General features: G+C 36.3%; 1 protein-coding gene across 3 annotated transcripts in view; it reads left to right on the forward strand.

Moving 5' to 3' along the window:
- The window catches only part of Cdk6 (cyclin dependent kinase 6), a 211,477-nt gene that overhangs the window by 42,418 nt on the left and 150,745 nt on the right, over positions 1-18,314 (forward strand). For all 3 annotated transcript variants that reach the window (XM_047561593.1, XM_047561594.1, XM_047561592.1), the window contains exon 3: positions 17,041-17,176. In XM_047561593.1, coding sequence (XP_047417549.1) covers positions 17,041-17,176 — 136 coding nt within the window. The remainder of the gene's footprint in view (positions 1-17,040; positions 17,177-18,314) is intronic.

Below are 18,314 nucleotides of genomic sequence, written 5' to 3' on the forward strand. Positions count from 1 at the left end.
AGACTTGGAAGAAGCAGTGTGATTGAGTGTGTGCTGTGGCACAAGTCAGTCCTCTTCTGTTGTTTTGCTAGTGCCCTAAATCCAGATTGGGGTGAGGCCTATCTAGGATGTGATTTAGGGTATGAAGTTCTTTCTTTCAGGAAGCCTTCTTTCTGTGGTTCCTTGGAAATTTCTCAAAATGTTGGAAGAATGAAACACGTTGTCGTTCTAAAACATTTTGTGACCTAGTTTGGGTCTGAGTATACTTTTGTACTGGCAGGATCCACAGGGCATTTAGGCTGTACTCTGACAACTAAATGAACTCACATGTATACTGAATGTAAATTGCTTTGAGGGCTATGGATCACAAGTTAATAGATTCTGGACTTTGTTTTTCCTTTCATGAGCCAGACATTCCTTGGATTTAAGGGTAGGTTTAAATTAAAGAGTAGCAAATTGCTTCCCTCTTTGGAAATAAGCAAAATCATTCTTCTGATAATAAAATATTTCTTTAACATGTCAAGATAGTTACCGAGGAAAGAAAACATGAGGGGAAAAATGGGGATAACTTATTCAAAAAAAACTTGCTCTTTCGGAAATGAAATATGTTTAATAAAAGGACAATTGCCTTATACCACTTGACTTGAAAATAATGAGACTAAGGAAAAACGAAAAACAAAAAATGCCATACTAGTACTTATATGACCAAATAAATCTCCTCCCATGGGAGGTAGTCCAGTTTTTCTGGCTTTACTCTAATTGAGCAAAACATTTTCAGACTCTTCTGGAATTGTCTTTGGAACTGTTTCATGAGCCAAATTGAAAAAAAATTCAACATCTTTACTTTATTATCACACCTCTCTTTGGACCCAAAAGAATATTACTCAGACTGATTCCCCACTTAATTTATCAGACTTGGCTCAGGCTGTTTCCAAAAATATAGTGCCACTCTGTTATAAGACAATTGAATGTTTTATTCCCTTATTTATTCATTCAGCAATCATGGCTGAGTGCCTCCAATGAGTCAGGTATGTTTGGTAACACAGAGGAGTCCTGGCTCTAGGAAGGGAGACAAGGAAGGATCCTAGGAAATATTCCATTCACCCTGGGCAGAATCTTTGAGGATGAGTGGGAGAGTCACCAGATGGACAGAGGAAAAAAGAGCTTTTTAGGCAGAAGCAATAGCTTGTGTCAAATTATAGCACAAACCCCAGGAACTGTCAGTATCTCACAGTGGGTAGAATCCAATTAAAAGATGAGTTGGAGTGGTAAGTAGCAGCAAGATTTTCAGGGTCCTGATAAGCCATGGAATAGAGCATGCAGGGGTTCAGTTTCATTGAGACGTAACTGTGTGCCATACAGTTCATCAATCCATCCATTTTAAATGGACAACTCAGTGTATGTTCATAGTTGTGCAGCCATGGTCACAACCTAATTTTAGAACTTCTTATTCCCTAAAAGAAACCCCATCTCCATTTTTTCCTAATCCCCTTACCCCTTACCCTGGGCAACCACTAATCTACTTTCCGTTCCTATGGTTTTACCTATTCTGTCCATGTCACAAAAATGAGTGAACCTTTTCAATTTTGATGAATTTCAGCTTATCTCTTCTTACTTCTGTTGCTTATGGGTCTTGAGTCCTATCTAAGATGTCATGGCCTAATCCAAGGTCACAAAAATTTTTTTTTTTTTTTGGGGCACAAAAATTTGTTCCTGTGTTTTTTCCTTTTAGCTTTTACACTTGGATTTGTGATCCAGTTTGGTTTAATTTTTGCATATGTCGTGAGGTTGGAGTCCGACCTCATTCTTTTGCATGTGGATAGAGTTAGCCTAGTATCATTTGTTGAAGAAATTCTTCTTTCCTCAGTGAATGGTCTTGGGACTCGTGTTGAAAACCAGTTTATCATAAGCATGGCGGTTAATTTCTACACTCGAAGTTCTCTTTCACGGACCTACATGTGTCTATGCCACTACCACACTGTTTCGCATACGTAGCTTATAATAAGCTTTGAAATTGAAAAGAGTAGGTCTGTCAATTTTTATGTTTTCAAGATTATTTTTGCTATTCTGAGTCCTTTGCATTTCCATGTGGATTTTGAAGATCAGCTTGTCTGTTTCTACTAAAAGCCAGCATTGAAGATACAGATTAATTTGGGAAATTCAGCCTATTAACCATATCAAGTCTTCCTGAGTATGAGTATGGGTATCTTTCCACTTATTTAGGTCTTTAATTTCTTTCAATATTGTTTTGAAGTTTTCAGTTCACATCTTTTGTTAAATTTATACCTAAGTGTTTTGTTTTTATGCTGTTTTAAATGAATTTGCTTTATTTCGTTTAAATATATATTTTTTTATTATCATGTCTTCAGCTCTTTTCTTGCCTATTTCTGATTCATTCAGGGATGCTATGCGGTTTGCTGCATGTTATTATGGCCTCTGAGATTCTGGATGCTGGTAACTTCACAATTATTACTTGATCTGTGTCCAAAGCTCTAAAGGCATGCTCACAGTTGTGGACTGGACATTACCAACTGAATGTTACAAACATCGCAAATTAATCTCTTTCAGAATAAATTCATTAGTCACTTCCCAAATCTTGTTTTCTTACCTTTGGAAATAGTACCACCACCTACCTTATTGCCTAAACCTGAAGGTCATTCTAAAACTTCGTATCCCCTTCAACTTTTATATCCTGGTAGGTCACCAGATCCTCTGAATTTACCTTGTAGATATCACTATGGGCGTATCAGTTGGTACAGTCTGCTGTCAGTTGCTTTGGATCAAGAGGTTTTAAAGGGTCTGTATATTTTGATTCAGAAGAAGCATATACCTTTTTAAAAAATTTGTTCTAATTTTACATGACAGTAGAATGCATTTTGTCACATTGTTTACAAATGGAGCACAACTTCTCATTCCTCTGGCTGTACATAGTGCAGAGTCACACAGGTAGTATAGTCACACATGTATACAGTGTAATAATATCTGTCTCATTCCACCATCCTTCCCACTCTTATACCCCTTCCCCTCCCTTCACTCCCCTCTGAACAATCTAAAGTTCCTTCATTCTTCCCTTACCACCCCACCCACCCATTAAGGATCAGCATCCACTTACCAGAGAAAACATTTAGCATTTGGATACTTTGGGTTTGGTTTATTTCACTTAGCATGATATTCTCCAGCTCCATCCATTTACTGGCCAATGCCATCATTTCACTCTTCTTTAAGACTGAATAGTATTCCATCGTGTATATATACCACGATTTCTTCATCCATTCATCCGTTGAAGGACATCTAGGCTGGTTCCATAGTTTAGCTATTGTGAATTTAGCTGCTTTAAACATTGATGTAACTGCATTACTGTAGTATGCTGATTTTAAGTCTTTTGGGTATAAACTGAGGAGTGGGATATCTGGGTCCTGAGGAATCTCCATACTACAGAAAAAGCATATATACCTTTTGATTTTTGCAGTTCCACTTCTAGGAATTTATCTTAAGGTAATAATGAGCCATTGTTACAAACATAGAGAAATGGTTTAATAAATCACATATAGACTGTAAGTACAATTTAAAAATGAAGATTGGTTTGTGAAAGCAGTTGGCATATTATTAAAATTTTAAACTACAAAACATTATGTAAAGTATGATCATAGCTTTAACAATAGTAGAAAATAAACAAGGGAGCGGTGATCTTGTCTCATGGGCCTTGATATACTACTGAAAAGACTAGGTGCTTAGGAAATGCTCGTTGGTTGTATTGGGCTCTCTCTGCTGCTATTTCTCTGTCTATATTTCTTACCTGAGCTTTCATAGACATTTCCCATGTGTTTTCCTCACCTCCAGTTTTATTCCCCTACAGTCCAAATTCTATCCTGTAATCAGAGTGGTTTTTCTGATGGGCAGATCTGCCCATAGCATTACCCACTATAAAATCCTTTGGTTCTTTCCCAGTGCCCATAAGATAATTTCTAGACTTCTAAGCTGTGAGTACCAAGCTCTTTATAATTTTGTTCTGTGTACTTTTCCATCTCTTTGCCATTTTCCAAGATAATCACCAAGTCATGCCAAACTGTCCACAATTCCCCCAATACAAATTTTCCTGCGTACCTACACACCTTTGGACATGCTGTTCCTTCTGCTAGGACGCTGCCAAACTTTCCTTGTTTATCTCACAAATTCCAGACTGTCCTTTGAGACTCAGTTCCCCAGCCACTTCCCACCAGGCATAGTTGAATGCCCCTTCTTCAGGGCTTCCAACAACTCTCAAACTTTTTTTTCAATCCTTAATATATGTGAGATATGTGTCCCTGGTACCAGTTTTCCATTATCTGTGTTGCAGCTAGAAAAATAAGAATCCTGTGGTGAATTTTTCAGAAAGCTAAGTGTATTCACATTTTGGGTGTTAAAATGTGCTCTCCTTAATGAAAGGATGGTGATAGTAGATGGTAGGGTATATTTATGTCTTTAGCTGGCAACTTTCTGTTGGAGCTCTGAAGTTGTTGGAAAGTTGACAGTTCCCTGAAAACCAAAGGTCTGGGAACACTGCTGTAGCTCATGAGGTGGCACCAAGTCCCCAAAGTCAAATGCCCATGAGTCATCCTTGGCTTCCCTCCTTTCCCATCCCTCCACCTCTGCCACATTCAGACACTCAGCCAGTCCTGCCAATTCAACCTCCTAAATATTTCTGGAATCCGACTCTCCTCTCCATCCTCACTGCCAATTCCTTAGGACAGGCCCTCTTTATTTCCCCTGTACTACTCTAGCAGCAGTCTCCTTTCTGGACTGTCACTGTTCCCCAAGTATCCATGTCATCAGATTGAGCTATTTGAAAATTCAAAAGTAGATACCCATTTTCCAGGGACAAAAGTTTTCATGGCATGCAAGATTCCTCTCTCGGGGGCCTTGATGTGTTTTTGCTGACACTTTCTCTTGGTTTCAAGTGCCCTTTCTCTGCTACTTGCTTGGGTACCTCCTGATACTCCTAAGACAATTCAGTTTTCATTTTTAATTCCTACACTTCTAGGTTGGGCGCCGCTCTTTATCTCTGTCAAAATGCCACCGGGGAGTGTTAGTGTATTGTTTCAGCACACACACATACATCGCAGCATTTACAAAATAGTTGATACTCGCCTTCCACCCTTGGAGTGAACAACTCGAGAAAATGTTATTTTCTCCTTTGATTTTTCTATCCCTGTCACTCACTACAATGCTTAGAAAGTAAATACTTAATATACATTTGTTGGTTAAATGCATTTGTTTAGGATTAGGATCAGATATTCAATGTAGAAGTTTCGTTGTCTACAGAGAGGGCTAATACAGAGGTCTTCACAAGGCAGGGAAACAGGAGAAAGACCCTTGGTACAGGACCAGCCAAGAAAGATGAGTACCTGAACTCAGAAAGGGGCAGTGGATACAGAAAAATTTCCTTGGTGAAACTGGTGGATGAGTGGATGTTTGGGGAAATGTTAGAATCTAGGATTGCTGGAAGGTTTCTGGGCTTAGAACATCGGTTAGATGGTTGTATGATTCAGCAAAGGAGCGAACGCCATCTCAGACACTTTGGAATTAAGGTCTTCCGAATATTGATCAAAGTTGTCAAGGAAATAGCTGGATGTGAAATTTGGAAAGATGCTTGCCTTGCAAGCACAAGCCCTGGGTTCGATTCCCAGCACCGCCAAAAAAAAAAAAAAAAAAAAAGAAATTTGGAAAGAGAACTGTGTTAGAGGAACAGATTAGAGATTCCCCAACCTTGAGGTGTTCTTCAAAACTGTGGCTTGGGAGATAATTGTCTGTTGTTAATTATATGGTGGTGGCAGTGCACTGGGACTGTAAGACCATGAGACACCAGGTGTTGAAGCCCACATCAAGAGCAGAAAGAGCAGGTGGAAGCCAGGTGCCGTGGTGCACACCTGTAATCCCAGTATCTCGGGAGGCTGAGGCAGGAGGATCTCCCATCTTCAGCAAAAGCAAGGCACTAAGCAACTCAGTGAGATTCTGTCTTTAAATAAAATACAAAATAGGGCTGGGGATGTGGCTTAGTGGTCAAGTGCCCCTGAGCTCAACCCCAGGTACTCCTCCACGCAAAAAAAAAAAAGAAAGAGCGAGCCAGTGGAAGTCTAATTTGAATCCTGATTCTGTACCTTCTCTCTATGACTCTGAAAAATTATTCTCTGAATCTTAACTACTTCATCTATAAATGAAAGGCTTCAATGAATCTGCATATATATCGTTCTTGGTAAAGTCCTAGGCTCATGATAGGTACTCTTAAGTGATTAATTAGGGAAAATATATCACTTAGGATATGAAAAAAAATTCAAAGCAAAGAATTTCTTAATGGTTACTCTGGAAGTTATAATTAACATCTTAAATTTACAGCAATTTGGTTTGAAAGAATACTAACTTTACTATTATGTTAAAAAAATTTTCCTTCCCCTTCATGCTGTTATTGTCACAAATTATATATTTATACATGTAAGGCCATCAACATAAATTTCTAATTATTATCACATGCATTTGTCTTTTAAATCATTTAAGGAAGGAAGTTTCAAACCAAAATACACCTATAGGGGTTTGTATTTACCTATGTTCATTTCTTCATATTGCTTTGAGATACTGTTGTCCTTTCCCTTCAGACTGAAGGGATCTCCTTTAACATTTTTGTTTCTCTAGGAATGTCTTAATTCACTTTGATTTTTGTTGTGTATTTTACCAGATGTAGAATTCTTCATTAACAGTTCTTCCCTCGAGCGCTTTAAAAATCATCATCCCCCTGCCTTCTGCCACAGCAATTGGCTGTTAGTCTGGTTAAGATCGTTGTATGTGGGGCTGGGTTGTGACTCAGTGGTGGAGTGCTCACCTAGCATGTGTGAGGCACTGGGTTTGATTCTGAGTACCACCAAAATTAAATAAAATAAAGGTATTGTGTTCATCTACAACTAAAAAAAGATTAAAAAATAAAAAGATCCGTTGTATGTGATTTGCTTTTTTCCTGCTTTCGAGGTTCTCTGTCTTTCAGCAGTTTGATTGTAATGTGTCTGGATGGATGTGGGCTTTTTGACACCCACTTATTCCTAGTAAACCCTCAAATAAACGATCATTATAACGGTACTGAATTAAATGATTATAATTTAATGATAATAAATATAACCAAATCATCTATTAGTAGAGCATAACAATATAGTATATGTTCTTTAAGTCAAGAAAATGTTCAGTGAATACTGCCAAAAATTCAGTTGAAAACTTTTTAGTTTTTAAAAATAGTTTAGGGCTTAAGATGAGTAACAATCAGATATTCAAAATATTCATTTACATGTAATACCTAGTTGCCTAATAGATCCTAATATAAGGTGTTGTTCTTTGAAGAAGAATCCTGCTGTGGAGGAGATAAAATTGGAGCTAACATTTATAAATTCTTATCTCCCTTAGTTTTTGATTCTGTTAACACCTTGAAATATTTGTCTTGTTATTTGAAATCTTCCTGGAACAAAGATCAAACTTAAAAATACAATTGATTCACAGAGATTTAACAAATCATAATTTGAATTCCTTCTTTCTTTGTGGGCAGGGGGCTTTGTGTTTTTTGTGATGTTGGGATGGAACTGGGCTTTCTGCATGCTTGGTAAGCTCTTTACCACTGAGTGATCCCTCCAGCCCCATATTTTAATTTTTGAAAGATTTTACACCTGAACAAAACAACCCAATTTCATACCTCTGTGTTTAGCTATCTACAGTGATGACAGTTCTTTTCACTTTTCCAACTATATTGTTTTCTTATTTTTTAATGTAGTTTTCTTTTAATGTCTTTAAAATATAGAATTTGTTATAGTTCTTTACACAAAAATTCCTGGAAGTTTAGGTGAAATAGATCTAATTTTAAAACATTATATAAGGTAATAGATACTGATTTTATAAGGATTTTTTTTCACCACATTTTAATTATTTTTCTTCCTTGTACCTTATTCCATTAGAAAGGGCACTGGATTCTCATTCATGAGACCCAGGTGTCTCATTGGTTTGTTTAGCTTTGCCATTCTGCTCCTTATCTGTAGAACAATTCTACAGAATGAGTCAATCGCTAAAGCTCCCTCTACTTATAAAAGTGGTTAATTCTTTCCTCCAGGATTTTTTATTTTTTGGCTTATATATAATGAATATTAGAGTAATTGGAAGACTTTTGAGCCATCATTGTTCCTTGGTAATTTTGTCAACTTCTCAATTTTAAGCCAGGAACCTGTACAATAACTTCGTTTTACCTTTTTTTTTTTTTTTAACAGTAGTCCATATAGAGAGAGGATTGAAAATATTGAAAATTATAATGCCTTTAGTGATGTGGTAATATCATGCATATTATTTTTTCCTACAACAAAATTAAGAATTTACATTGCCTACATAATTTTTAAAATTACCTTTTCAGGATTGATGATTAAAATTTATTTTCTCATTAACTTGGAAAAGTAGGTTAAAGAAAAGTACTTGAGAAGAAGGAAACAGAAAGGAGAAAGGAATCTTCCAGTATTCTCATTTTTAAAATAGTAACTTTTCTTATTAACAATTAAGTTCTTGTTGTTTATAGTTCAAATGAGTAAATAACAGGAAAAAAAATTTCATAACGAAGATAATCATTAGTAGCATCCTGACTTGTCTTCCTACCATTTTCTTTACCTATATGGGATCATACTGTACATATTCTTTGAAACCTGCATTTTCTTTTAATAACATATTATGCGTGCCTTTCCAAATAATATGAATCTGTAGCATCATTTTAAAAAATTCTTTTGTTTGTTTTGTGGTACTGGAGATTGAACCCAGGGCCTCATGTATGCCAGGCAGGTGCCCTTCCACTGAGCTACATCCCTGCCCTGGAACATCATTTTAAGAACAACATAATGTATATCCATGTACATGTGTATGTGTGTGTGTGTGTGTGTCCAAAAATTTTTACCAATTTGCATTCCCACACTGATGTGGGCCCATTTTCACAAAGCTTCCCAATTGCCATGCAGTTTTATCATTATAAAGTTTTTTTAATAATTTAATTACATTTGGAGGGTTATGACTGATTTTTTTTTCATTTCTCTTTCAAGTTACCACCAAGGTTTAACATTTTCTCATATATTTTGGTCATTTGTGTTTCCTTAAAAGGCACTAAGTTCATTGGGGGTTTCATTAGATAAGAAGCTAATCTTTCGTAGTGAATTTGTTCTGGGATAAATTTATGTACCTAGTAAGGATGTGATTATGAAAGACTTCTGGCCTGTGGTGTAGGTAAAGCTCAGCTGGTTTTCTCCTAAGACCGTGCAGACAGTCTTCATCACAGACGGCTGTCTAGTTTTGGCTGCTTCATCATTTTTCCTCAAGAGAGGCCCACGCTGGAGAACAGGGCTTTTACAGGTCAGAAATGGAAAGAGAACGAAATGTTGAAAGTTGTCCAGAATGTTCCACACTCTATCTGACTCAAGCCAGAGCTGTTCACTTTGCTTTTAAAAATATCACTTAACTCATATATTCTTGAGATCAGAATATCTTTTTAAAGCTCTGTTGGGTAAATTGCACTGTGTCATTTTTCTCACTAGTCAAGGGAAAAACAAGAGGGTTGGAGATCTTTAGTCTTCATATTTTTTATGAATTTTCTGAATGTTTATCCATCTTTCAGCCAAGTGTGTGGAGTATATATTAGGATCTCCAGATTTACCAGACGTTTTAGGATTGGTACTTCCACAATGCCAATCAGTCACAGCAAGGTCTCAGCATTACTGGCCTTTGCTCTCTTGCAGTCCCAGTGTGTGCTATGTAAGGAGTTAGGAGAGGTTAGAAAAATCAGATTCTTGAGCCAAACAGTCTGACTTCCAGTCACATCTTCACCATTTACTGTGCCCATACCTTAGGCACAGTACTGAACCTTTTTGCTTCTTTTTTTTTTTTTCCTTTTTTGGGAGTGGTACTAGCAATCCAACCCAGGGACACTTTACCTTTGAGTTACATCCCTAGCCCTTTGTATGTTTTATTTTGAGACAGGTTCTTGCTGAGTTGCTTAGGGCTCCGTAAGTTTCTGAGGGTGACCTCAACCTTGGAATTTTCCTGCCTCACTCTCCTGAGTTACTGGGATTACAGGATGCGCTACCACACCTGGCTCTTGTTTGCTTACTTTTAAATAGCTCTCTTGAGATGTAGTTTATATCACATAAGATTCACCTCTGTAAGCATGCAGCTTAGTGATTTTTAGTACATTGAGTTGCACAATCATCACCATGATCTAAATTTAGAACATTTTCATCACCCTAAAAAGAAACCTAGTACCCATTAGCAATCATTCCTCATTCCTCCACCTCTGCCTCCTATACAAGTCCTAGGCAATCACTAATCTACTTTCTGTGTCTCTGGATCTTGCCTATTTCTGGATATTTCATAAAATGGAATCATGCAGGCTTTTGTGACTGGCTTCTTTTACTTAACATCATCTTTTCAAGGTTAATCCATGTGGTAACAGTATTCATACTTCATTTCTTTTTATTACCAATTAAGATTCTATTGTGTGAGTGTACCACACTTGATTTCTCCACTCATCAGTTGTTGGACATTGGGTTGTTTTCACATTTGAGCTGTTATGGATGGTGGTACAAGGAACATTTGTTTACCTATTTTTTTCATCTCTAAAATGAGTGCTATCTCATAGAGTTGCTGTGAGGTTTGAAACAATAAAAATATAGAGAAGCAACTAGTAGATAGGGAGCAGAGTAATAAATATTAACTGATAATGAAATATAGTATTAGTGCCTGAGTCTTCTTTTAACATCAGCTACAGTCTCCAACTTAGAGTGCTATGCTTCCCTGGTGACATCTCTTGTTTTTATGATATTCATTCATTTCAACTCTAAAGTAATATTTTCCTTTTTCTCCTAACAGACTGAGGCTACAACCTCATTCTTCTTCAAATGCTTTAGCAGTTTAAAGAATTATGTTTGATAATGGAAGAGTACATTTAATGCTTGCTGTGGCACAATGAAAGAAGTCTGAATTGTTAGTGCCTGTTTGCAGAATTCATCTTGGATATGAGCAGAGCAGTATGTAGGCATCCATATATTCATTAAGCTACCCTAAATAGCTTATTTGGGGCCTGACTAGTAACACACCAGTTGTGTTGCTGATCATATGGTAGGACTGTTTCCATATACACAAATTTTACTGTTTGCTTTATTTTCAATATTTACTGTAGTGTGAGTCATGTCTTGTAAACTTGCCCAGTTTAGGGGATTCCCATTTCATCTGTAAAACATTTTTTGGTTAACAGATCCAAAAGATGTTAACTCACAGAGCCACGCTTGCCAGGTGTATGTAAATAGAAGCAGAAACCAGATTAATAGCAACTCTAAAGATGAACTGAAAGATGAACTATGAAACTTTCTTATGGACACTCTTTTTAAGGCTATGAGAGTAAAATGTTATAGTAAGTAAAAGCTGTTGGCTTTGCATTCTCTTGTCAAATTGTTAATTTGATATTGTTATGTATTTCCACTTTTCAGAAATAGTTAGTGGGAAGGGGTTGTATTTGAAGGTTTCAGGAGAACATACCTCTGAGCACCTTTAAAGTAATGGAACTCTGTATCTTTGTATCATTTTTAGGTACTTCTCCTTCCCTCCTCACTTCCTCTCGCCTATGGAGACCTTTCTTGTTCTGGCTTCCATGTTCCTGTTTCTGATGAGCTTGTCTGTTTTCTTCCTTTCTCTGCTTTTTTTTCCATAAAATGTCTCAAGTCAGATCAGGAACCTCAAGTAGGAATTCTGGGAGGAAGCCACATGGCTCCTTAGAAAAAAGGGATTCCAGTCTGCTGCTGTCAGTTATTTCTGCCCCATAGACATGTGAATGGAATAGTGAATAGTCTTCCAGGAAGTCAGAGAACTAGTACAGTCTCTTAGGGAACAGTACTGCTACTTAAGTGCCTGAACTTAGCTCAACATTTTGTCTACTAAATAGGATATAGTTGAGGTTAGATATCAACATGTTGAAGTCATTTAATCATTTCAAAATATAAGGATAATTTTTTTTTGTTGCAATTATTGAAAACCCAACTCAAACTGGGTAGGCAAAGATGTGACTTCACTGGCTTAGGTAATTAATAAACCCAGCAGATAGATCAGGTACAAAGGGGTTCAGATGCTAGAATGAGAGTCTCTCACCTACCGTCTCTTTCCTCTGCCTCTCCTCTCTGTTGGCTGCATTCAGTGGAGGCTCACTAACATGGTAGCAAAGAGAGCCACCAGCAACTGCAGGCATGTGCCTTGCCAGTTTGGTAATTTTGTTATAAAGACAGCTTCACTCTTTCAGAAGTTCTAGCAAAATTCCTGGGACTAATTCTCATAGTACTGTCTATCCCTGAAGCAATCATTGTCACTCTTGTTTGTCCAGGATCAGTCACATGCCAACCCTTGGTCCCTGCCCCCAAAATCAAATGACCTGAGTTTCAGGTAGGAGTGATATCTCAACAGAAAATAAGTATATGGTATTCAGAAGAGGTAACCAGATGCTGGAGAGGCAGAGACCACCTATGAGATACTGTGATAGGATGCAGAGTAAATTACTCTGTTGTAATACATAAAGTGACACATAGTATTTATAGAGTTTATTTGGTACTAATACATCATGCTTTGTATTTTTACATGTAAGTCTTCTATCCCACATCTGAATAGTAAAGCTCTTAAAGACAACATCTCTTGTGACTTTTGGTAACTATCACTTAAATATAGCACTTACACATGGTAGATAGTGCTAAAGAATTTTGGATGCTGCTGAAATAGTGATTTTCTTCTAGCAGCATGCTTATTGTTAGTGGCAAATACCTCTGGAGCTATGCTATTCAGTGTTGGTGGAGAATAAGTTCACACACAGTCCATAATGAGCAAAAAGAGAATGTCATGACCAGTAGCCCTTAGAGTAGGGCTAGTGAGATGTGTGAACAGTAATTTTGGTGCCTTCAAACCATACCCACAGAATGTGCTTCGTGGACTTTCAAGGAAGAGATTAGATATAGGGGAAAAAAAAAGTTCTTCTCAATTCCAAATATTGGCTGTAGTTCAAGTAAAATTTTCTTGTGGCCCCTTAGTAGCTGGGCCAGGCATATCCCTTGACACTCAAACTGTTTGATGTCCAAACATTCAAGAGTATGGGGGAAAAAAACTGACAGGAAAAAAATCCTCATAGAACTTCCTGTAACAGGTCAAAGTGTAATCACAGCAAATAATACAGATTTCCCTTTTATTATAACTACAGTTAGAGAGGGCTGGTGTTTACAAAGCATGTTGTTTGGGAGACCTTTGTAAATTGTAATCTTTGGAAATCCCAAGCCTATTGAGTATAATCCCATCCATCAGTTGAAGACCTATGCAGTAGATCCCGAAGAGCAAGTTAAATTGAGAACATGAACAGGAAGCAGTCATTAAGAATTACAATGGGTAGGATGCAGAGCTAATTCAGGGAGATATTTTGTTATGAGATAATTACATCACTAGGACAGCTGGAAAGCTGAGCGCTGTGCTGGACTGGAAGGCTTGTTCTCTGCCCTGCAGCTGGAGGGTCAGGACAATAGAGACAGCCAGAGAACTCTCTTTATGGAATGGTCAGGGGCTTGGCTGACTTAGTTGTGAAATAATGACCTATCTGCCTTTTTTGGATTGTGTTTGTGCAGCTAAACTGGATGCAGAACCTCAGTAAATGCTGAGAACCACTTTTCACTACTTTTTGAACAGACATTCACTTGGATCACATTAACTAAAGCGCTAATGGATAAATATTGAATGGTCATTTTCCTCTGAAAGTATGTGAGAGATATTTTGTTCATATTCAATATAGCATGATTGCATTTTTCTTATGGAGCTGCAGTCATTGAAATGGTATTTTTGTCAGTTTACTGAATATCTAGCAAAAAAAAAAAAAAATACATTTTAGTAAGTTGTAAAATGTTGCTCAACACAAGGAATCATACAGTGGAAGTTATTTTCCAGTGTTTTATGTTCAAATGTTCAGAACTGTCTGGCTCTTCTGTTTTGCAAGTGTAGAGGTTATAGGTGGCCTAGCCACATTCCTCATTGATTTATATAAATATATTACAGATTGTTAACCTCCAGCCAAATACTCAGGACCTCAGTGTTTGTTTAGCTTGGTTGCTTTTTGTGGAACTTGTTTTTTATATTAAAATGTCTATCTTTTACTACCTATAAGAATGACTATTTGATTTGGGGTAATTCTAGAAAGAGTCAATGATGAAAAAACATCATAAATATCATGTTCTATAACTTCTAAGATTAATATTTATAACTGTTAGCTCAAAGTGAATTTGCTACCCATTATGACTAATATAACTTAATTTTGATTAGTCATGTTTATTAAACAATAAATTCAAAATTTTATATCTAGTGATGAGAAATTACTTTCTTGATGTCTTCCCTGAAGTAGTGGGTCTACGGATTATTGATGACCAGCACTGAATTCAAAAAGGGAGTATCATGTAACTCTCTTAGGACTAACTTCCCCCATGCCACCTGAGAATTTCTAAGTAGACTCTAATGCATACCACTTCCCAAATGAAGTTGATAATAACACTTTAAAAATTTTAAAGGATTATCTCCTTGAACTTGGTTGAGCAGCCTCTGTATCTAACACTGTTCTTTTGGTAGCCTGGAATATGTATGTATGTATATTAAAATTCATACAATAATATTTTGCTATATGCACTGTCATATGTCTCCTTAAAATTCATTCCACTCTTCAAATATTGCCAGTGTTTGGCATTTAAGGCAATTAGCAATGCCTTCAATGAGTTTGCCTTTACATATCTTGAGCATCCTTTGAAAGTTCATTGTGAAGTTCAGTTACTATAAGTGGCATCAGTGAATCTTAATAGTTTGTAGAGAGTGGTGTTACATAATTTTGAGGGAAACAACTTGGGTGTTATTCATGAATTGTGTCATACAAAGAGTGTTTGAAAACAGTTTCAGTAGATAAAGCAATGTAGCATACTGCCAGGGCTCTTAGGTAACCTCTAGGACAATGGTTTGTGGAACAGGTGACCTTTGGGTTATGTATTTAGGATCATTTCATTCTTCAGTTGAGTCTCTGTGTGAATTTTTTCTTTTGGAAATTACTGAAATGTCAGTCATTGATACATCACAGACTTTAAATGTAATAAGAACTGGAATTGCTGAAGTCATTGTTGCCTGAATGGTGATAAGCAATGTGTTTTTTCATTAGACTATGTATTGATTATAATGGGGAACATTCTTAAAGTGATGTTGAGAAGCACAACTGTAATGACGCAGGAAGACCCAGTTCTTATGTTCATATTTGATTTTAGTACATACCATTTTTGGTTCATTGCTGGGTTTTTTTGTTTTGTTTTGTTGCAAAAATAGAAGCCAGGTGATTTTGGAACTACTGTTTCTCCTTCAAAAGGAAGGAAAAAGTGAAGTTGTCTTTAATAAGAATAAGATGACTCAAAGAAACTTATGGGGAAGCGGGGGAAGGAGCCTACAAATAAATGGTAGTTATCTCATTATTAAGTTCAAACAGCAATTTTGATAAACTTCCCCAGTGTTATATCCATGCATGATAGCAATCATACTTTTTGTAGTATAGGATTTAAATGATCTATGGCACCATCATTTAATTAGGAGTTTTTATTAGAATATTTTTCCAGAATAGGTTAATTTAGGGAAAATATCGATTTTAGAAGTATATATTAAAACAAAAATTAGAAAATTTGGAATTAGGGAATGTGAGGGAAAAACTTTAGTTGATTTTGGTTAATTTTAATGTAGTTAGAGAAATCACTTCAAACTGCCCATAAGTGAACAGTAGTTTGGATCTGGCTGTGATGTGTATGTAGTTGTTGGTATTCTGTTGTCTGCCCCACCAGATTTAAATTAATTGCACTGTTCTTTAGATACTTTAAAAATTTAGTTTAGATTCAAAGAGAGGTACCAAATGTTATGGGACCCATATAGACCAGAAATGTAGTAGGGTGGCGTGGTGAACCAACTAGATATTAGAACTTTTAATAAAAGCAAAATACAAACCACACAAGTAAGAGTGTTCTTGTAATTGGGCCATCTGCACGTATTTGGTTAGTTTCTTTGAAGAGGTTGTTTATTCAGTATTTTTAATGAAACAATTTAATATGAAGATCATTTTATCAGCTTTTTCTTAGTGATTATAATTACTCAGTCATATTAACTGTACGGATTAATGGGTTTTGTGGTGACATTTCCATCATGCACGTTTCTGTGCACCTTCCCCAGTTCCCTCTCTCCCTCCTCCCCCAGCCCATTCTCTTTCCCTGATAGTCTCACTTGCATTTTACTGAAGCCTTTTTTGTTATCTTTAAAACTTAAATTTTGAATTACTTATAAGACTTTTATGGAAGAAACTGAATGTGTTTATCCAAACTGATAATTAATTATATAGTCTGTGATTTTTATCATTTAAGGACAATATAGTTTACAATTTAGGTTTTTTTTCCTTCAAAAATGGAAATTTTGAAATTTCACATTGCTTACATTGTGGAATGATGTAATCAAGCTGATTAACAAATCATCACATACTTTTCATATTTTTATTTATTTAAAAACATTTAAAATTTGCTCTTTTAGTCATTTTGAAGTATACAATGCATTATTATACATACTCTGTTCTGTGTAATAATTCACCAGAATGTCAACTTCCCCATAAATATATGCAATTATTATCTGTAAATTAAAAACAAAAAATTTAAAAACTAACTTTCTAAAAATTTCAGTATTAGTTAACATGACATTTGAATTTTAAAACTTATGAAGAACTTAGGCCCTTTCCAGGGAAATAATTTGACTCAGCAGGATCGGAAAGCTCTTTGTATTCTAGCATACATGTTTTCCCAGGCATGGTTGTGTCTCTGTCACAAGGACTGATCAACACTAGTCCATTTTCCTGGCTTGGTTTTTCTTATTATGAAGTGAAACTGAGGAATATGTGTAAGATATACAACTTGCTGCTTTGCTCATTTCCACCTACTTAAGTCTCTTGCTTTTGTCTTCTAGGTTGTTTGATGTGTGCACTGTGTCGCGAACAGACAGAGAAACCAAGCTAACACTAGTGTTTGAACATGTTGATCAAGACTTGACCACTTACCTGGATAAAGTTCCGGAGCCTGGAGTGCCCACAGAAACCATAAAGGTACTGAGAATCATCTTTCTGCCTGGTCAGGCAGTCCATGGTTATAGTCTATTAAGCAATAACATTCTCTCCTTGTGAAAATTGCCAGTTATGATTAAAATAGCAACCAAGTAAATTATTCAAAGAATGGGATATAATCCAGTTCATCAAAAGAGTGGGATGTTCAAAGAATAGGATGTAATCTAGTTCATTTATTTTAGGGTGAAGAGAAATAACCCTTCAGTTTTAATGCATATTAAAATAATTTAAAATATCTATTTGTACATTATCTGGCCCCAACCTTAGTATAGTGTAGTAAATATAGCTCAACCTTTTTCAGGTGAAACATGGCCTCTGAGGGCCATAATTTGAAATATCATTCATTAGCACATTTTATATTATAGTTATATACTGATCATAAGACTTACTGATGCTATGTAAAGCTGAATTACTGGCCCTTTTTGCTCCATTTTTTTTTTCCAAATTCAGAGGAAGACCAATTGCCAGGTAGTATGCCAAACTCTTGGAGGGTAAAGATGAATAAGATGTACTTTCTGCCTCTTGAGGTCAGCAAGCCAGATGCAGTATATTGACTACAAGTTTCTTCTTCCTTTAAATCTAATGGGAAAAGATGCTTATAAAGTTTTGTTGGTCTTAATTTATATTTTCTGTACCTGACTTTCCCAGTAGATCTGTGCACATCATGGACAGGTCTTCTTGCTTACCTTTTTGTCTATGTGAATTAGGTGACTTCTTTAAAGAGACTCCCTACCACATCATTCATTATTTAGAAATGAGTTAAAGAACTCAGCTTCATTTTATTTATTTGCTTTTTAATATTTTTATGGGTACATTATGGTTATACATAATTCATTTTGACATATTCTCACCTGTTTGGAATACAGTTTGCTCCATTCCAGTTCCCCAAACTTTCACTTTTTCTCCTGCCCTGCTATCTCCTATCCCCCTTCTTCTACTCTACAGGTTTTCCTTTATTTATTGTTTTTTTTAATTGGTGCTTTATAGATACACATAAAGGTGGAAATCACTGTGGTATATTCCTGTATGTACATAGCACATACTGTATGTATAGTTTCATTCTGCAGTTCCTTCCTTTTCATCCTCCCTTCCCCTTCAGTATCTTTCCTTTTCTCTATGG

The sequence above is a fragment of the Sciurus carolinensis genome, chromosome 8 (genome assembly GCF_902686445.1).
Source record: "Sciurus carolinensis chromosome 8, mSciCar1.2, whole genome shotgun sequence".
NCBI lineage: Eukaryota > Metazoa > Chordata > Mammalia > Rodentia > Sciuridae > Sciurus > Sciurus carolinensis.